The sequence below is a fragment of the Leuresthes tenuis genome, unplaced genomic scaffold, assembly GCF_036924035.1.
Source record: "Leuresthes tenuis unplaced genomic scaffold, fLeuTen1.0.hap1 SCAF_9, whole genome shotgun sequence".
Lineage (NCBI taxonomy): Eukaryota > Metazoa > Chordata > Actinopteri > Atheriniformes > Atherinopsidae > Leuresthes > Leuresthes tenuis.
Genome location: NW_027325363.1, coordinates 3,375,148 through 3,389,312, shown reverse-complemented (window position 1 = coordinate 3,389,312; position 14,165 = coordinate 3,375,148). Strand labels below are relative to the sequence as shown.

Genomic DNA, 14,165 nt, shown 5'->3' with positions numbered 1-14,165 from the left:
CATTCCAGACGAAGAGAAAAACAATCCTTACCTTTTCAGAGAACGTTTTGTATGGCCGCAGCATCGGGTGAGTCTTAGCATTCTCATCTAACACCTCGCCATACGTCCAGTTGTTCTGAATCTGAAAAAAGATTTGACCGTTGGCGCGTTCATTACAGAGGATATTTTAAAAGAACAAATCAGGACTTGATTTTCTTTGACCTACTGACCTTTTCAAAAGCCCATCTATCATGAGTGTGTTCTGCATACTTGTTGATGAAAGCATCCAGCCTCTCTGGGATGATAGTGCTGTGAGAGAAAAGCTCTGTTAGCTTGTAAAAGCCAATGAGTAACATCCTTTCAGTCTCTGCTTACGTAAAGTTACATGCTTTATCTTTGAAAATTAGCCATCAATGTGCATCAATTGCAGCATTTAACTGTATAATGGAGTTTTTATCCGAAGGTCAGGTACTAGACCTCCTCTCAGAACTCACTTGGTGGTCTCTACTGGTTTGGGATCAAAGTTGCCTTCAGCATCCACCGAGGCTTTTTTCTCAGTGTGAGAGGAGAAGGTGGCGTCCACATAGTCAGGAGGAATGGCTCCCGCTATGCCGCAGATGCATTGCATGGAAATCTTGAAGAGCTCTGCATCGAATTTCTAAAGATTGAATTGACACCAGAGAAGCCAAGTTGATGACTGCTGAAGCTTAAACAGAAAAGATTCGAAGGTTGATCACCTCTCTATCTGTCTGATCTTTTCAGGCTTTGCCTGAATATTTCCAGTCACCTGTCATGTATCCCTGTGTGTGCAGCTTGCATTTGATCTTCCTTTCTGATCTCACTATGTGAAACAGGATAAGATGGACACCACGGAACACATCTCTCACCTTGTGTGCCAACGATTCGAAGATTCCCCAAAAGAGTTTCCGAGACAGATGCAACTCCTCCTCGGAGGTCACTCCGAAGTTTGCCCATCCATTCGGGAGGCAGTAGTACTTCCAGCAGCGCTCATAGTGATTGGTCAGCAGCTGAAATGCAAAGGAGGATATTTCTAATGCAAAGTGAGCAACTTCCTGACAATATCTGTGTCTATAAATGATTCATTAATGTTTTTTATGAATGTTTGTATGACAGAGCAAACCTTGAGAGGCATCTTTGCATATTCATTCAGGATGGGCACATCAAATACCAGCCTCCTAAGCAGATGCTGCAGCATAGAGGGCCTCAGGTACCTGTGATTGACATCAAAATGCTTCATGAGAACTTGTTGTTTTCAGGTTTTTCGCTGATCATCTATGTTCCTTTCGATGTTTCATGTTCGAAAGATGATGGATCTCAAAAGGATTTCCTGGCTCAACAAAACAATATGAACATTTCGTTGTTATTCTAACTGCTTTTTACTGACTTGCAGAGCGACATGAGGCACTCCTCTATGACGTCCCTCTGAGCCTTGGTAAGGGCTCGGCCGCGGGACAGGCGATAAATGGTGTGAAGCATGGAGTCGATCATGATGGCTCTGTGGTCCGTCCCAGCAAACAATGGGGCACACTTGGTGAGTAGAGGCAGAACAGCTGAACAGAGGTAGCGGTTCAGTGCCAAGGCCATTTCTGTTGTACTGAATGCCACCTAAAATCAGAGAGGAAACCGTTAAAGCTTGTGTAATGTAACAGAGAACTGCCATAAAACACTTAATTATCTGTTTAATTGCATCTTTGCCGTTTGTTACTCACTGTATCCAGAGAAGCTGAAGCTCTCATGTCAGGCAGGAAGCCAACCTCCAGCACATGGAGCAAGAAGTCCTGATTGTCGATGCCGTACACTCTGTCGAGGAAGAGCACCATGGAGGCCTTGTGGTCCGGCACAAAACTGGCCGACATCTTTGGCTCGATAATCTGAGTATCTGTGGTTTGGACAGACACAATAATTTATGCAGGATGGGGACAGATATGCCCTCATACATAATGTAAATTCTAAAAGCATATCCAGAAATGATTCCAACTCTGTCTCAAACCTTTGCCGTAGGCAGGAATCTGCACAGGCAAGCTGATGACTCCCACCAGGTCCTCGATGGGCACCAGAGACCTCAGAATGGCCCTGATTCTTAGAGCTTCACCTTTGCCTGCTTGGATCAACTGGAGATACAAAAAATTAGACATACTTCATTAATCCTTCTCCTATTCATCAACCTCTGGCTGCAGAAAATGGGAAAGAGTTCTCAAAAGCTTCTCTACTTCATTCTAACAGTGAACTTTGTTATAAAATGCATCCACATACAGGGATGGACCATACTTATCATATAAAAGGGTAAGTAGAGACAGAAAACAATTAATTGTAACCAAATTTGCATTTGCTAGACACAATGTCAAGCAACCTTTGCTCTGAACAACCCTGTCTATCGTGCCTTGGTCTGCTCTATTTCGTTTGAATATTATGAAGTTTAAGCTCTTCTCACATGCATCTCAGGGGCGCAGCGACCCAAAAGATCGATAAGAGCTGAGTAGAAGGACATGATGGCATTTCCCAGGTGCACACGGTTTTCCTCTTGCTGTTCCTCACCACCAAACCTGCAGATCAAGAGGACGGCTTTACAGCACACTACATGAAACTAATTTGTCCAACTTGTTGATCCTTCTCATGCACTCACATGAAACGTCTGTCTTTTTTCACCGTTGGACCGTCCCTCGCTGGATCCTCTGAAATCTTGATGGCTTCCTCCATGGCAGCAAGCAGACCGTTGCCACCCTCTCCTCTCAGGGCTGGGCCGAAGCACTCGGGGCGACGAATGAGCAGCCGCACCACAACGTTGGCGTTTTCCTCCACGCTCTCTCCTGTGAGAAAGAGGTGTGTTCATAGAAGCCCTGTTTACAACCAAAACTGTTAATGTCCTTTTATAAGGCAATGGTGGCTGACCATTAACAAAGACAGCAAAGCGGAGGAAATCCAGATATCGCTCTCCTCCACAGGGGTTCCAGCCGATGTCAGGGTAGCCCTTAGACAGGAGCATTGGACACATCCGCAGTCCACAGCCCGCCAGGTATGTCACAACCTACATCACCACGAGTAGGAGGAGGAGAAACAGATATCGTAAGCAGACAACTCCATTGTGCACTAGATGATTCAAATATTTTATTTTGCTCCAACCATTTCCAGGTCCTGCTCTTGCAAAGCCAAAGCCAGCTCATTATTGTCAATGCAGGAGGCTGCAGCCACATCCAGAGGTGTGGACCCACGCATGCCTGCAAATGGAGAAAAGAGCCTGTTCATTTGCATGCTTGTTCACTCCTTCAGTTCACAATGAAACATCACTTTTTTCCAGGGATTTCCAGGGTTTGATAGGGCTGCTATCTCCAGCTTGAGCACGAGATCTCAGTAATTGTTACTTGAATTGCAGAAATGGCACATGTACATGTTATCTTCTCAATTTTCTTGCATGGTCATGTAAATAAGCAGGAAATGGGATGACAGCAACATCTGGTCCAAGCTCAATATCACCAACAGGTGGTGATCCTAATGATTTCTCACTTCCTCGAATTAATGTCTGTGTCTGACTGTGGAGATGTTCTGTGTGTAAACACTATTTATCACGGTACTTGATTACAAATTACACTTTTCTAACTCATCGTTGCTCTTTGTATCATGCGGCTGGATGAACTTCGTGTAGAGTTCAGAAAAAAAGGGCTATTTCATGTTTTTAATTTTGAGTTCTTCCACTGTTGAAGCTTCAAAATAACATAATTTCTTCGCAGATTTAATCTACAAACTACACCCCACAGTCCAGTCATTTCTTACCCTTAGATATTATCTATGTACATGAGAAATCTGGTGTGGGTACAATCACAAACTGCCCTAAAACTGGCACTTTATCATCTGAAAGTATTAAAAACTCTATCTCTGTCTGCACTTTGTGTGACTGTGAATGTTTCTTGTTCTCAGGTCTCCCTTGAAAAAGAGTTTCTGACATCAAAATAATTGATAATTTAATCAAGATTAAAGTAATAGGCTTTATGTAGAGGTGACAGGGGACACACTGACCCAGGCCAATGCCGCTATTCTGCAGCAGGTAGCTCAGATGGTCAAACATAGCGCGCTGGTTCTGCCGGCTGATGCGACAGAAGTAACACAGGAAACGGCAGCAGCTGGTAACCATTAAGGGAAAACGAATCTCCTGGGCACAGAAAAGCAGAAACCTTTGTCAGATGCATATTTCTAATATGGGCTGTGGTATAAATGACAAGTGAAAGTCTGGACTGATTAAAGGTTACCTTTGAGTCTCCTCCTCCGCCCAACACATTGACCATCACCTCCATGACCGTCTCATGCATACCAAGAGCTCTCATGAGGTTAGGGTGCTGGTAAAACACCTTGTTGTTCATAATATTTCTGAAGAAAGACAGAAAGGCTTTCCTGATGATGTCTCACCAGAACAACAATTGCAGATGGATACTTGGAGCAGGAAGTGCCACAGAGACATAAGAATCTGACAAAAATCGACGACTATAGGAAAATTGGCAACTATTTTCAGTCCTAAATGACAACAAATAAAGCTACCAATATATTATTCATAAAACATCTTCATAGTATCCCCTCCACACTGACCCAATGCTCTGGATCATAAGCCGCTCCTCCTCGGGACCCATCTGGACAATGAGCAGTGAGCGGATCTGTCCCAAACACTCGAGCAGGTCCATGGTGTCTTGAACAGAAATGGCATTGATGGCATAGGCTTTGGGTAGAGCCCGGATCAGCTCGCCGAGCCCATCATACTGTCTGTGGAGCAGGCTGAACATCAGACGCACCAGCTCAGGGTTCTGGATGAATGACTCCTGGGCCCAGTGGATCATGGTGTGGGAGATTAGTTCCTGAAGGGTGCCTGGGTGAAGATAAAAAAAAAACAGAAGGGGACATTAGTTATTAGTCATTTTGAAGCTACAGAACAATGTTTAACATGAGCAGCTGACTCAAGACTAGATTAAAGTCAGTTTCAAGCAGTTGAACGGTAATTATTGATATCGGTCTTACTGGGCTTTGGTTCCTCATCAACTTCTGGAATCTCCTCCTGATCCTCCTTTTTGCGGAACTTCTTAACCTTTTCCACCAGACTCAGGAGCCTTCCCCTCAGCGAGGTGTCCACCTCCTCCTCTTCCGCCTCCTCCTCGATATGTATACCTAAGCATACAACACAAATATAGCATTAAAACCAAAAGCATAGGAAAACACTTCATACCTGAAGATGAAAAAAACGCAAAAGAACCTCTTACCGCAATGAAGCAAGATGTCATTGTGGAACTCCGCTAAAGTGTCCCGCACCCCTTCAGGAACTGGACTTAGTTCATCCTCCGGACTGTGTTTAAAGTTGGTCAGCAGAAGAACCTTGAGAGGAAGTACAAGGCAAGGCAATTTTATTTGTATAGGCATTTCATACACAAGTGCAGCTCAATGTGCTTTCCATAGCAGGAAAATAAATAACAAAATAAAAGGATAAAAAGATAAAAACATGTGCAAAGACACGTAAAACAAAAGAAAACAATAAAACCTTCTGTAAAATCTACTCAGCCGGAACCAGAAGTAGTGCAAGATAGAATTAATTAAATGCTTTGGTTAAAAACAGGATAAGACAAGTAAAAAGAAGATAATAAACACTCAAGAGTATCTGTAACTCTAACCATTGGCACCCATCATCACATTTCAGAGGCCTGACAAGACAAGAAAGTTTTGAGCCTTGATTTAAAAGTAGCAACATTTGGGGCACATCTGAGTGTTTCAGGGAGTTTGTTCCAGAAATAAGCAGCACAGTGTCTGAATGATGCTGAATGAAGCACAAGGAGACCACCCTATCAGAAAGTGTGGTCTAATTCTGGAACATTTTCAACATCTGTTATGATGAGTTACCATGTCAGGGCAGCAAAACAGAGAAAAAGGAGGAGGAAGTTTAAACAATGTATCTCAATTACAACAACAGATGTGAGATCACTGTCAGATAACATGGATGAGTTTGGACACAGCTGGATTATTGGGCATGTTACATCAGCTGTTTAATCAAAACATGGCTGCAGGAAGGTTTTCTAGACTCCTGCACTTCTTTCTACAACTATCAGACTACAGACAGAGACCGCAGACAGAGCGATAAGAGTACAGTAGAAGGGATGTCAGTGTTTGTTAATCATAGATGGTGTGATTCATTTAGACTACAGACAGAGACCGCAGACAGAGCAATAAGAGTACAGTAGAAGGGATGTCAGTGTTTGTTAACAACAGATGGTGTGATTCATTTAGACTGCAGACTGCAGACAGAGACCGCAGACAGAGCGATAAGAGTACAGTAGAAGGGATGTCAGTGTTTGTTAACAACAGATGGTGTGATTCATTTAGACTACAGACAGAGACCGCAGACAGAGCGATAAGAGTACAGTAGAATGGATGTAAGTGTTTGTTAAGATGGTGTGATTCATTTAGACTACAGACAGAGACCGCAGACAGGGTGATAAGAGTACAGTAGAAGAGATGTCAGTGTTTGTTAACAACAGATGGTGTGATTCATTTAGACTACAGACAGAGACCGCAGACAGGGCGATAAGAGTACAGTAGAAGGGATGTAAGTGTTTGTTAACAACAGATGGTGTGATTCATTTAGACTACAGACAGAGACCGCAGACAGAGCAATAAGAGTACAGTAGAAGGGATGTAAGTGTTTGTTGACAACAGATGGTGTGATTCATTCAGACTACAGACAGAGACCGCAGACAGAGCGATAAGAGTACAGTAGAAGGGATGTCAGTGTTTGTTAACAACAGATAGTGTGATTAATTTAGACTACAGACAGAGACCGCAGACAGAACGATAAGAGTACAGTAGAAGGGATGTCAATGTTTGTTAACAACAGATGGTGTGATTCATTTAGACTACAGACAGAGACCGCAGACAGAGCGGTAAGAGTACAGTAGAAGGGATGTCAGTGTTTGTTAACAACAGATGGCCTGATTCATTCAGACTACAGACAGAGACCGCAGACAGAGCGGTAAGAGTACAGTAGAAGGGATGTCAGTGTTTGTTAACAACAGATGGTGTGATTCATTTAGACTACAGACAGAGACCGCAGACAGAGCGGTAAGAGTACAGTAGAAGGGATGTCAGTGTTTGTTAACAACAGATGGTGTGATTCATTCAGACTACAGACAGAGACCGCAGACAGAGCGATAAGAGTACAGTAGAAGGGATGTCAGTGTTTGTTAATCACAGATGGTGTGATTCATTTAGACTACAGACAGAGACCGCAGACAGAGCGATAAGAGTACAGTAGAAGGGATGTCAGTGTTTGTTAACAACAGATGGTGTGATTCATTTAGACTACAGACAGAGACCGCAGACAGAGCGATAAGAGTACAGTAGAAGGGATGTCAGTGTTTGTTAACAACAGATGGTATGATTAATTTTGGGCATTAGAAGCCAAATAGGCTTACATTTTTTTTTCAGTTCTTAAAAAGATGTTTCATATTAAATGAATTTGTAACTGAAGCTGGCCACCACTATCGGTACCTGGTCTTGTGGGGGTGACCGAAACTCGCGGGTCCTGCGAGCCGTCTCAGCAGCCGACATGGTGAAGGCTCTCATTAGCAGGTTGTAACGCACACGCTGATTTTTCTGGATATCCTGGACAAAGTTGTCTGAGTAGGCCACAATGGCTTCCACCCTGTGTCTGAGCTCGCAGTCGCAGAAGTACTGCAGAAGTGTGCACATCTAAAAGAGAAAAATAAGGGTTAAAGATGTTTGAGAGTTCACCGAAATAATTATATTAGTATGAGTTAAACAGTTGGACAGTGGAGCGTTAAACATTATGATGACCTGCAGTTTAACAGATTCTGGAAGTTTCATCTGGAGGAGTCCTTCCTCCAGACCCTCCTCCTCATCTTTTGCTTCTGCTTCCACTGCCTCTTCCTCCTTCTCTTCCTCTGCTTTCTCTCCATCCTCTTTACCCCCTTTGGCCTCACCCTTGTCTTCCGTCTCCCCCTCTGCACCTTCCTCTTTGGGCTCAGCCTCTTTCGCTTCATGCTCTTCTTTATCAATATCTTTCAGCTCCTCCTCTTCCTCATCACCAACCCCTTCGTCCTCAAGCTCGGTGTCAGCTGCTTCCTCCATGTCCTCCTCCTCCTCCTGCTCCTTGCTTTCTCCCTCAGCAGCTTCACCCTCCCCGGCTTTTTCTCCTTCCTCTTCCTCCTCTTCCTTACCACTGAAAACATTGGGGTCGATCATCTTGAGGATGTGCATGCTGTCCTCGTCATTAAAGATTCCCATAATGAGCAGCGTGCTGATGAGTTTCAGGATAGGGACAAAGTGGAACTCCACACTGCCTCCTACTGGATCTCGCATTGCTTGGCTACCATCCAGCACAGCCTCCGTTAGCATGCTAATAGCTCCTGTTTTCAGTTCCTGCAGAAGCAAAACAAAGAATGATCGAAAGACATCGCAAATTCATTAACTTTTTGCTCCAATATATCGCTTTTCTTTACCTGTAGAGGGAAAATAGGACTGAGGGTGTACAAATCAGGGTCTGTGCCAACAAAGTTGATTGATGAAAAATGCAATTTTGGCCGTAAGCAGGTGGTCAGGCCAACACCAGGAAGAGAATGGGCCTTCTTTGTGTCAGGATAGAGGCCGATGCTGAGTGTCTCCTCAGTCATGGGGACAATAAACTCCCTGTTGGTGCCCAAACGTGCCCGTTTAGCCGACTCCAGGTGAATGCTGATGAGAAGGTCGTAGAAGCCGCTGCGAAGAGGTCCGGGTAGGTAGGTGTTCTCGATGGCATAGAAAAGCTGGGACTCGTCCACATGGCTGCACAAGGCATGAGCAACTCGGTTGTTGCCAAGTGCACACACAGCACAGTAGAGCATGAGTGTGTGAAAGTGGAACTTCATGAGATCCAGACGCTCTGATAGCTCCAAGATGTCAATACACCTGTGTAAAAAGGTCAAAGTTACTTTGAATACATGGTAAATATGATTATGGACAAAATTCTACATATTTAAGCTCATTCCTCTTTATTGCCAAAAATATTAGGAAATATTAATCAACTTCACTTCATTTAGAAAATAGAAATGAATCTAGAATTTGATGCCAGCAAATACATAAAAAAAGTTTGGAGACAAAAGAAAATTTAAATATTCACTGATTATTCAAGAGATGCTGTTCTACAAGCAAAAGGTGAGGGTGTCTAGGTTGGGTCTAGAAATAACATCCACCACAGGCTTAGTCTTTTCAAGCAATGATGAGTTATTTGCTTTAAAACCAAACTGAGTCAGAAATTCATCAAAAGATTAAAGAATCTTGGTCTTTCAGCATCTTCAGAGCAGAATATTCTGAAAAGATTCAGGGAGTTTGGGGAAATCTCAATGTCTAAAGCCCAAGAAACACAGCTGGATGCAGTTCTGGATGCAGTTCAAACTCCCAGTCAGGGTATACAGTGAAATTGGTTAAACCAAAAATTCTAAATTTATCTGGAAATGGTATTTGTACATTTTAGTACCAGTTATAAACTTGGCCTCATGAGGCTTCGGTATCTGACCTATTCTCCTCAGGGATGTGCAGGGCCATCATGATGAGAGGTTCAGTGCACTCCACCATCCAGCCCAGCCTCTCGCTCACTTTGCCCACATCCGGGTTGAGGAAGTGATTGGGCATACGGCTCCAAATAACCGGAGTTAGCATCTGGACATCCAGCCTGGGAGGGCACTGGGGGACCGGATTGTTGCGTTCGCTGCGGAACATGGCAGCTGAGATGGGCATGATGTTCTGATATAAGAGAGACAGAGGAAGGGATAAACAAGGAAGGGACAAACAAAGAATGAAAACAGGGTACAAGCACGGGAAGAAAAAAGCATGGAACACTGTGGCCACTGTTTGTTAAGATGGAGGCCATTAAAAGTTTATTTTAAATGTTTCTGCAAGTTCGAAGCTATGGAGGTTGCCCCATGCACAAATTATTTAATTGGATACAGAATAAGTAAATGCCCCCAAGTGCAAGACGATTCATCAAGATCATTTCCATTTTACAAATGTCATTCAAATACATATAAAACTACATCATTTCTATTCCAAACCCAGATTATGTTGCATGGGTAATTTACACTTTAAAGATCAATAGCATTGAACTCATTTTATACCAGAAAAAACTGTGGGCAACATCTGACCCAACACAGGGGGGTGGGAGCTGTGATTAGGGGTTGATTCATTCATTCCTATTCAGACAGACCACCAATGGCCCGTTACCATGGCAACGTGAATGGGAAATGAGTGCTACTAAAGAAGCTTCTGACCTTGAGTTTTCCCAGCTCCAGCTGTGCCATGTTCTGATTGGTTGGCTGAATAAAGACTGCAGGGAACAGTTTGGTGTTGGGCTCCACCTGAAACAACACACCTCCACAGTAACGCAACTCATCCAGAATGACTTAAAGGGGCTTCTAAAAATAACGCATGCTGTATATATGCTTTCCTTACCTGGTAGAAGGTGTTGATCTCCTTTCCATTGGCTGTAAAGGTCATGAGACCTGTTGCCAGGTCGACCAGACAGCCAACCACCATGTCTTCCTGGCTGAAGCGAGTCTGCTGGTTGCTGACCAAGTCCCCTCCCCACACCATGTAACAGTTACTGTGCTTCATACTGCAAATAATCAACAAACACACAGCTGAACTCATGGTTTTTTTTCATCTAACATTTGGTTCAATGAGTCTGATCCAAAGCACTTTCCAGAAAGTACAAAAGCAAAAGGAGTAAATACTTCAAGTAGTTCACATATATGTCTAACAACTATCATATTTATTCATATGGCAATTTAGGAGTAAGTGCTGTTGCTGGGGAGTGGAAGAGACTGACCTGTCATGTATGTTGCCTCTGTCATCTCCCACAGTGACTGTAACATTGCGCACCTTGGAGAGGTCAAAGCTTGGATCGTACTGGTGGTAGTCGGGGGTGACCCAGCCAATCCACACAGCAGATGGCTCCTGCCCAGCAAAGATCCTGATAGAGTAGTAGTACTGACAACAGGGAAAGAGAAAATCTGGATGAAACATAATCAGAAGCGCTGGAGCATCTACAGATATCACAATAAGTGTTGATGTTAAATAAATGAATAGAAACTGATGGAATAAGAAGGAATAAATTGAATAAAGAATAGAAAAGCCCCCCTCACAGTGGTGGTATTGAGGATGATCTCTGGATCATCTCTGTCATCAGGAACCACATCTTCCACCAAACGTGGCACTGTTGGAGGGGCGGGGGCAGGGGCAAGAGGTGTCATGGCAACCTTCTTGGCTTTGGAGAAAAATCTGTTGTCCACAGGATATAAGTCACACGTTGTCATGTTATTAAGATCAGGAAAAATGGGTTTCGGTATCGCTGGAATGCACCACACACAGATTTTTCTCTGTTCACCATAGACACAAACGACCAAACGTACCCTTTTTTCTTTCCCTTTTCTGATGCAGTGTCCTTCTCATTTTCTACAGACATCTCCAAAGCCACAGAAGTCTCCTTCTTTTCTTCTTCTTGCTCTTTGCGACTGGCAGACTTCTTCAGAACTTCAAACTCCGAGTCAGGCTCCACCACCACCACCTCTTCCTCAGGTATGGTGAGGGCACGAGTGAGAGGGGTGGTTCCAGCTGGGACTTTAAAGGTTTCGTGGAACTGGACAGGCATGCTGAGTCTGAGGAACATCATATCAGTGTTGGCGTTCTGCGACCCAAAGGTCTTATGGGTCAGCTTCAGACAGGGGGCACTGTCAACAGTCCCATCCACACGGGAGACCTGGGAGATGACAGATTTAAAGATAAGTAACTGATCTAATTTTAACATTTCTATTTCATACAACCCTTAAAGTAGTTACCTCAATATGATTGTGGTCAGTGGGAACAGGCACAAACTGGGGCAAACTTTTACTGAACCACATGGTAATGTCTCGCTTCATATTGATGGCGAATGGTTCAAATCCTTCTTGCAGGCCACATATGGCAAAGTAGCGCAGGCTGCTGACATTCTGACCGAGGTTGATCCGTCCAACCTGAGACAGTCCGAGTGCACACACTGGGATAAAACCTGAAGGATAAGACCAGAAAAAATGCATTTAAAATGTCTTACTAAATCTCATCAGATTAGGTAAAACAGCCATCAACCGATTTCTTACCTTCCCCAATTTCAATGTCTTTGAAAGCCATCTCCGAGCCTGAGTCACTGATCAGCATTTCTCCATTGAGCGTGAACATGATGTTCATCTCCGTCAGGTCAATCATACAACCAACCACATCACCAGACTGCCACTGGCGACCAAATGGTTCATTGCCAATGTGCCATCTTTGAGCCTAGAAAGGGTTACAATAGATAGAACTACAAGTTGACTTAAATCAGGGCACATTGTAGGGCGCCAAATGAGAAAAAGTTGGGACGGTATGGAAAAAAACATTTAAAGATTGGACTGGATTGTGGTTTTATTTCAAATCCACACAATTGAGGTATTTAAGGCGCTTTACTCCTAAAACTTCCATATTTTTAACAGTTTGAAAAGCAAAGAAGAGACTGAAACGGATCCACACGGTCTGTAGTCATATGAACATAGTTTTGGAAAGTTATCCTCTCATTCTAAGTAGAGTTTGTCGAAAAGTGCACCTTAAGAGGTGGACTGACCTTATTGCCGTTAAAGACGTAGGCGAGTTCGTCTGCTCCCAGTTCAGTGTCAGAGCGGACACTGGGACGTGCCCAGCCGACTCTCATCTCTCCTGTCGTCAAGGCTTCAAACTCAAAGTACCACTTTCCTTGGGTGATAGCATACGACTTCTCTGCTCTGAAGATTCGTACCTTGTCCCCGCGGATGTTCTCGAGGCCATGGCCAGCTGCAGTGACGGAGAAAGGGGAAAGGAAAGTGTTCAGGGTAGCGTTAAAGGATTTTGATGTTGAACAGTAGTCTGCATTCGGTTAACATAAGACGATGCAAGCTGACTTACTGCTCTCCTGATCTGGAGGCTCAATATTGTAGCCATAGCCAATGAGGGTGCGGACAGCATTGTTAACACTGTCGCGGTTGGTTTTCTTAGTTCTCTCGTCCAGCAAGTTGTACGGTACCAGACGAGGGTTTCGCTTATTCATGATGTCCTGAGAGGGATTACAGTTTAGCATTAAATATGCAAAAAGAGCGATAGCTATACTTGAATGGCAACATGGTTTAATCTTAGTTGGAATACATTTGCACATAATTGGTAAACCTAAATAAAAGAGATCCACCGGACTTTTCAAGTAAAAAAAAAAGTATATATTTAAATATTAGAAAAAGACAATAAAAAATGGTCACCTGCACGATGCTGTAGGTCCATCCTTGTCGTACCCGGTCCCTCGCCCAAACATTGTGTCCATTTTCTGCCAGTTTTTCTACAAGCTGATTCTGGTTTGGTGTGAGTTTGACATGGTTGAGGTCAAGAGGAGCAGGTTTGTAGCCATTGGTCATCACATAGCTGGAGAACAGACACGCCCACATTCATATAAACATGAAAAATAACGCTTAAAGTGAACTCGCACATCCAAAAATATCTTTGTCTCCTTACGTCTTGGGCAGCTTGATCTTCTTGAGATTCTCCTCTGCTTTCTCATCACCCATGCCAACATGGCAACCCAATGCCAGGAGAGTCCTGTGGGACAACAAGGACACAGACATCACACAGTCCAGGGACATAAACATCCTCCTCTCTTAAATTTCACCTGCCACACAACTTCTGATATGAACTCACTTGAGAGTCTCGCCAGACATCTGAAGGTTGTAGTTTCTCTCTGGCTCAGGCAGACTTAGGAAGTCCACCAAACAAGGATGGAGTTTCTTGTTGTCATCCCTTAGCTGTGGGAGAAGATAAAAATAGCTAGTCATTTAATTATGTAAAAGATTAACTGAGTGGACCGATTCTCACACCAAATTAAACTGATATTCACGATGGCCAAATGATTATTTAACAAAAATAACTCCAATAAGGAAGATTTTCCCCCACATCTGCCCTCATTTCGTGGGGTTTCATCCTGCAACGCTTCATCACTTCCTTTTTCCCAAACTGTCAACTCATCTAGGTCTTAATTCTGTTGGGCATCCAATTAGCTTTTATGCAAATCTCCACCTCTTCTTTTTAGCAAACAAGCCTCTTCAGACATCTCTGCTAACTCTTAA

At 43.6% G+C, this 14,165-nt stretch overlaps 1 protein-coding gene across 4 annotated transcripts in view; it reads right to left on the bottom strand.

Annotated features, from left to right (window-relative positions):
- Window positions 1–14,165, bottom strand: part of ryr1b (ryanodine receptor 1b (skeletal)) — an 82,405-nt gene that overhangs the window by 39,359 nt on the left and 28,881 nt on the right. For all 4 annotated transcript variants that reach the window (XM_072391909.1, XM_072391906.1, XM_072391907.1 and 1 more), the window contains 33 exons: window positions 13,741–13,844; window positions 13,558–13,641; window positions 13,308–13,467; window positions 12,964–13,111; window positions 12,647–12,852; window positions 12,150–12,324; window positions 11,853–12,061; window positions 11,427–11,773; window positions 11,160–11,295; window positions 10,844–11,004; window positions 10,468–10,630; window positions 10,287–10,373; window positions 9,536–9,762; window positions 8,484–8,928; window positions 7,819–8,403; window positions 7,513–7,713; window positions 5,238–5,349; window positions 4,999–5,145; window positions 4,576–4,849; window positions 4,242–4,359; window positions 4,012–4,144; window positions 3,121–3,215; window positions 2,890–3,025; window positions 2,624–2,807; window positions 2,432–2,543; window positions 1,991–2,111; window positions 1,710–1,879; window positions 1,385–1,605; window positions 1,121–1,211; window positions 867–1,007; window positions 474–637; window positions 210–288; window positions 32–121 (listed from right to left, as the gene is read on the bottom strand). In XM_072391909.1, the coding sequence (XP_072248010.1) occupies window positions 32–121; window positions 210–288; window positions 474–637; window positions 867–1,007; window positions 1,121–1,211; window positions 1,385–1,605; window positions 1,710–1,879; window positions 1,991–2,111; window positions 2,432–2,543; window positions 2,624–2,807; window positions 2,890–3,025; window positions 3,121–3,215; window positions 4,012–4,144; window positions 4,242–4,359; window positions 4,576–4,849; window positions 4,999–5,145; window positions 5,238–5,349; window positions 7,513–7,713; window positions 7,819–8,403; window positions 8,484–8,928; window positions 9,536–9,762; window positions 10,287–10,373; window positions 10,468–10,630; window positions 10,844–11,004; window positions 11,160–11,295; window positions 11,427–11,773; window positions 11,853–12,061; window positions 12,150–12,324; window positions 12,647–12,852; window positions 12,964–13,111; window positions 13,308–13,467; window positions 13,558–13,641; window positions 13,741–13,844 (5,826 nt within the window). The remainder of the gene's footprint in view (window positions 1–31; window positions 122–209; window positions 289–473; window positions 638–866; window positions 1,008–1,120; window positions 1,212–1,384; window positions 1,606–1,709; window positions 1,880–1,990; window positions 2,112–2,431; window positions 2,544–2,623; window positions 2,808–2,889; window positions 3,026–3,120; window positions 3,216–4,011; window positions 4,145–4,241; window positions 4,360–4,575; window positions 4,850–4,998; window positions 5,146–5,237; window positions 5,350–7,512; window positions 7,714–7,818; window positions 8,404–8,483; window positions 8,929–9,535; window positions 9,763–10,286; window positions 10,374–10,467; window positions 10,631–10,843; window positions 11,005–11,159; window positions 11,296–11,426; window positions 11,774–11,852; window positions 12,062–12,149; window positions 12,325–12,646; window positions 12,853–12,963; window positions 13,112–13,307; window positions 13,468–13,557; window positions 13,642–13,740; window positions 13,845–14,165) is intronic.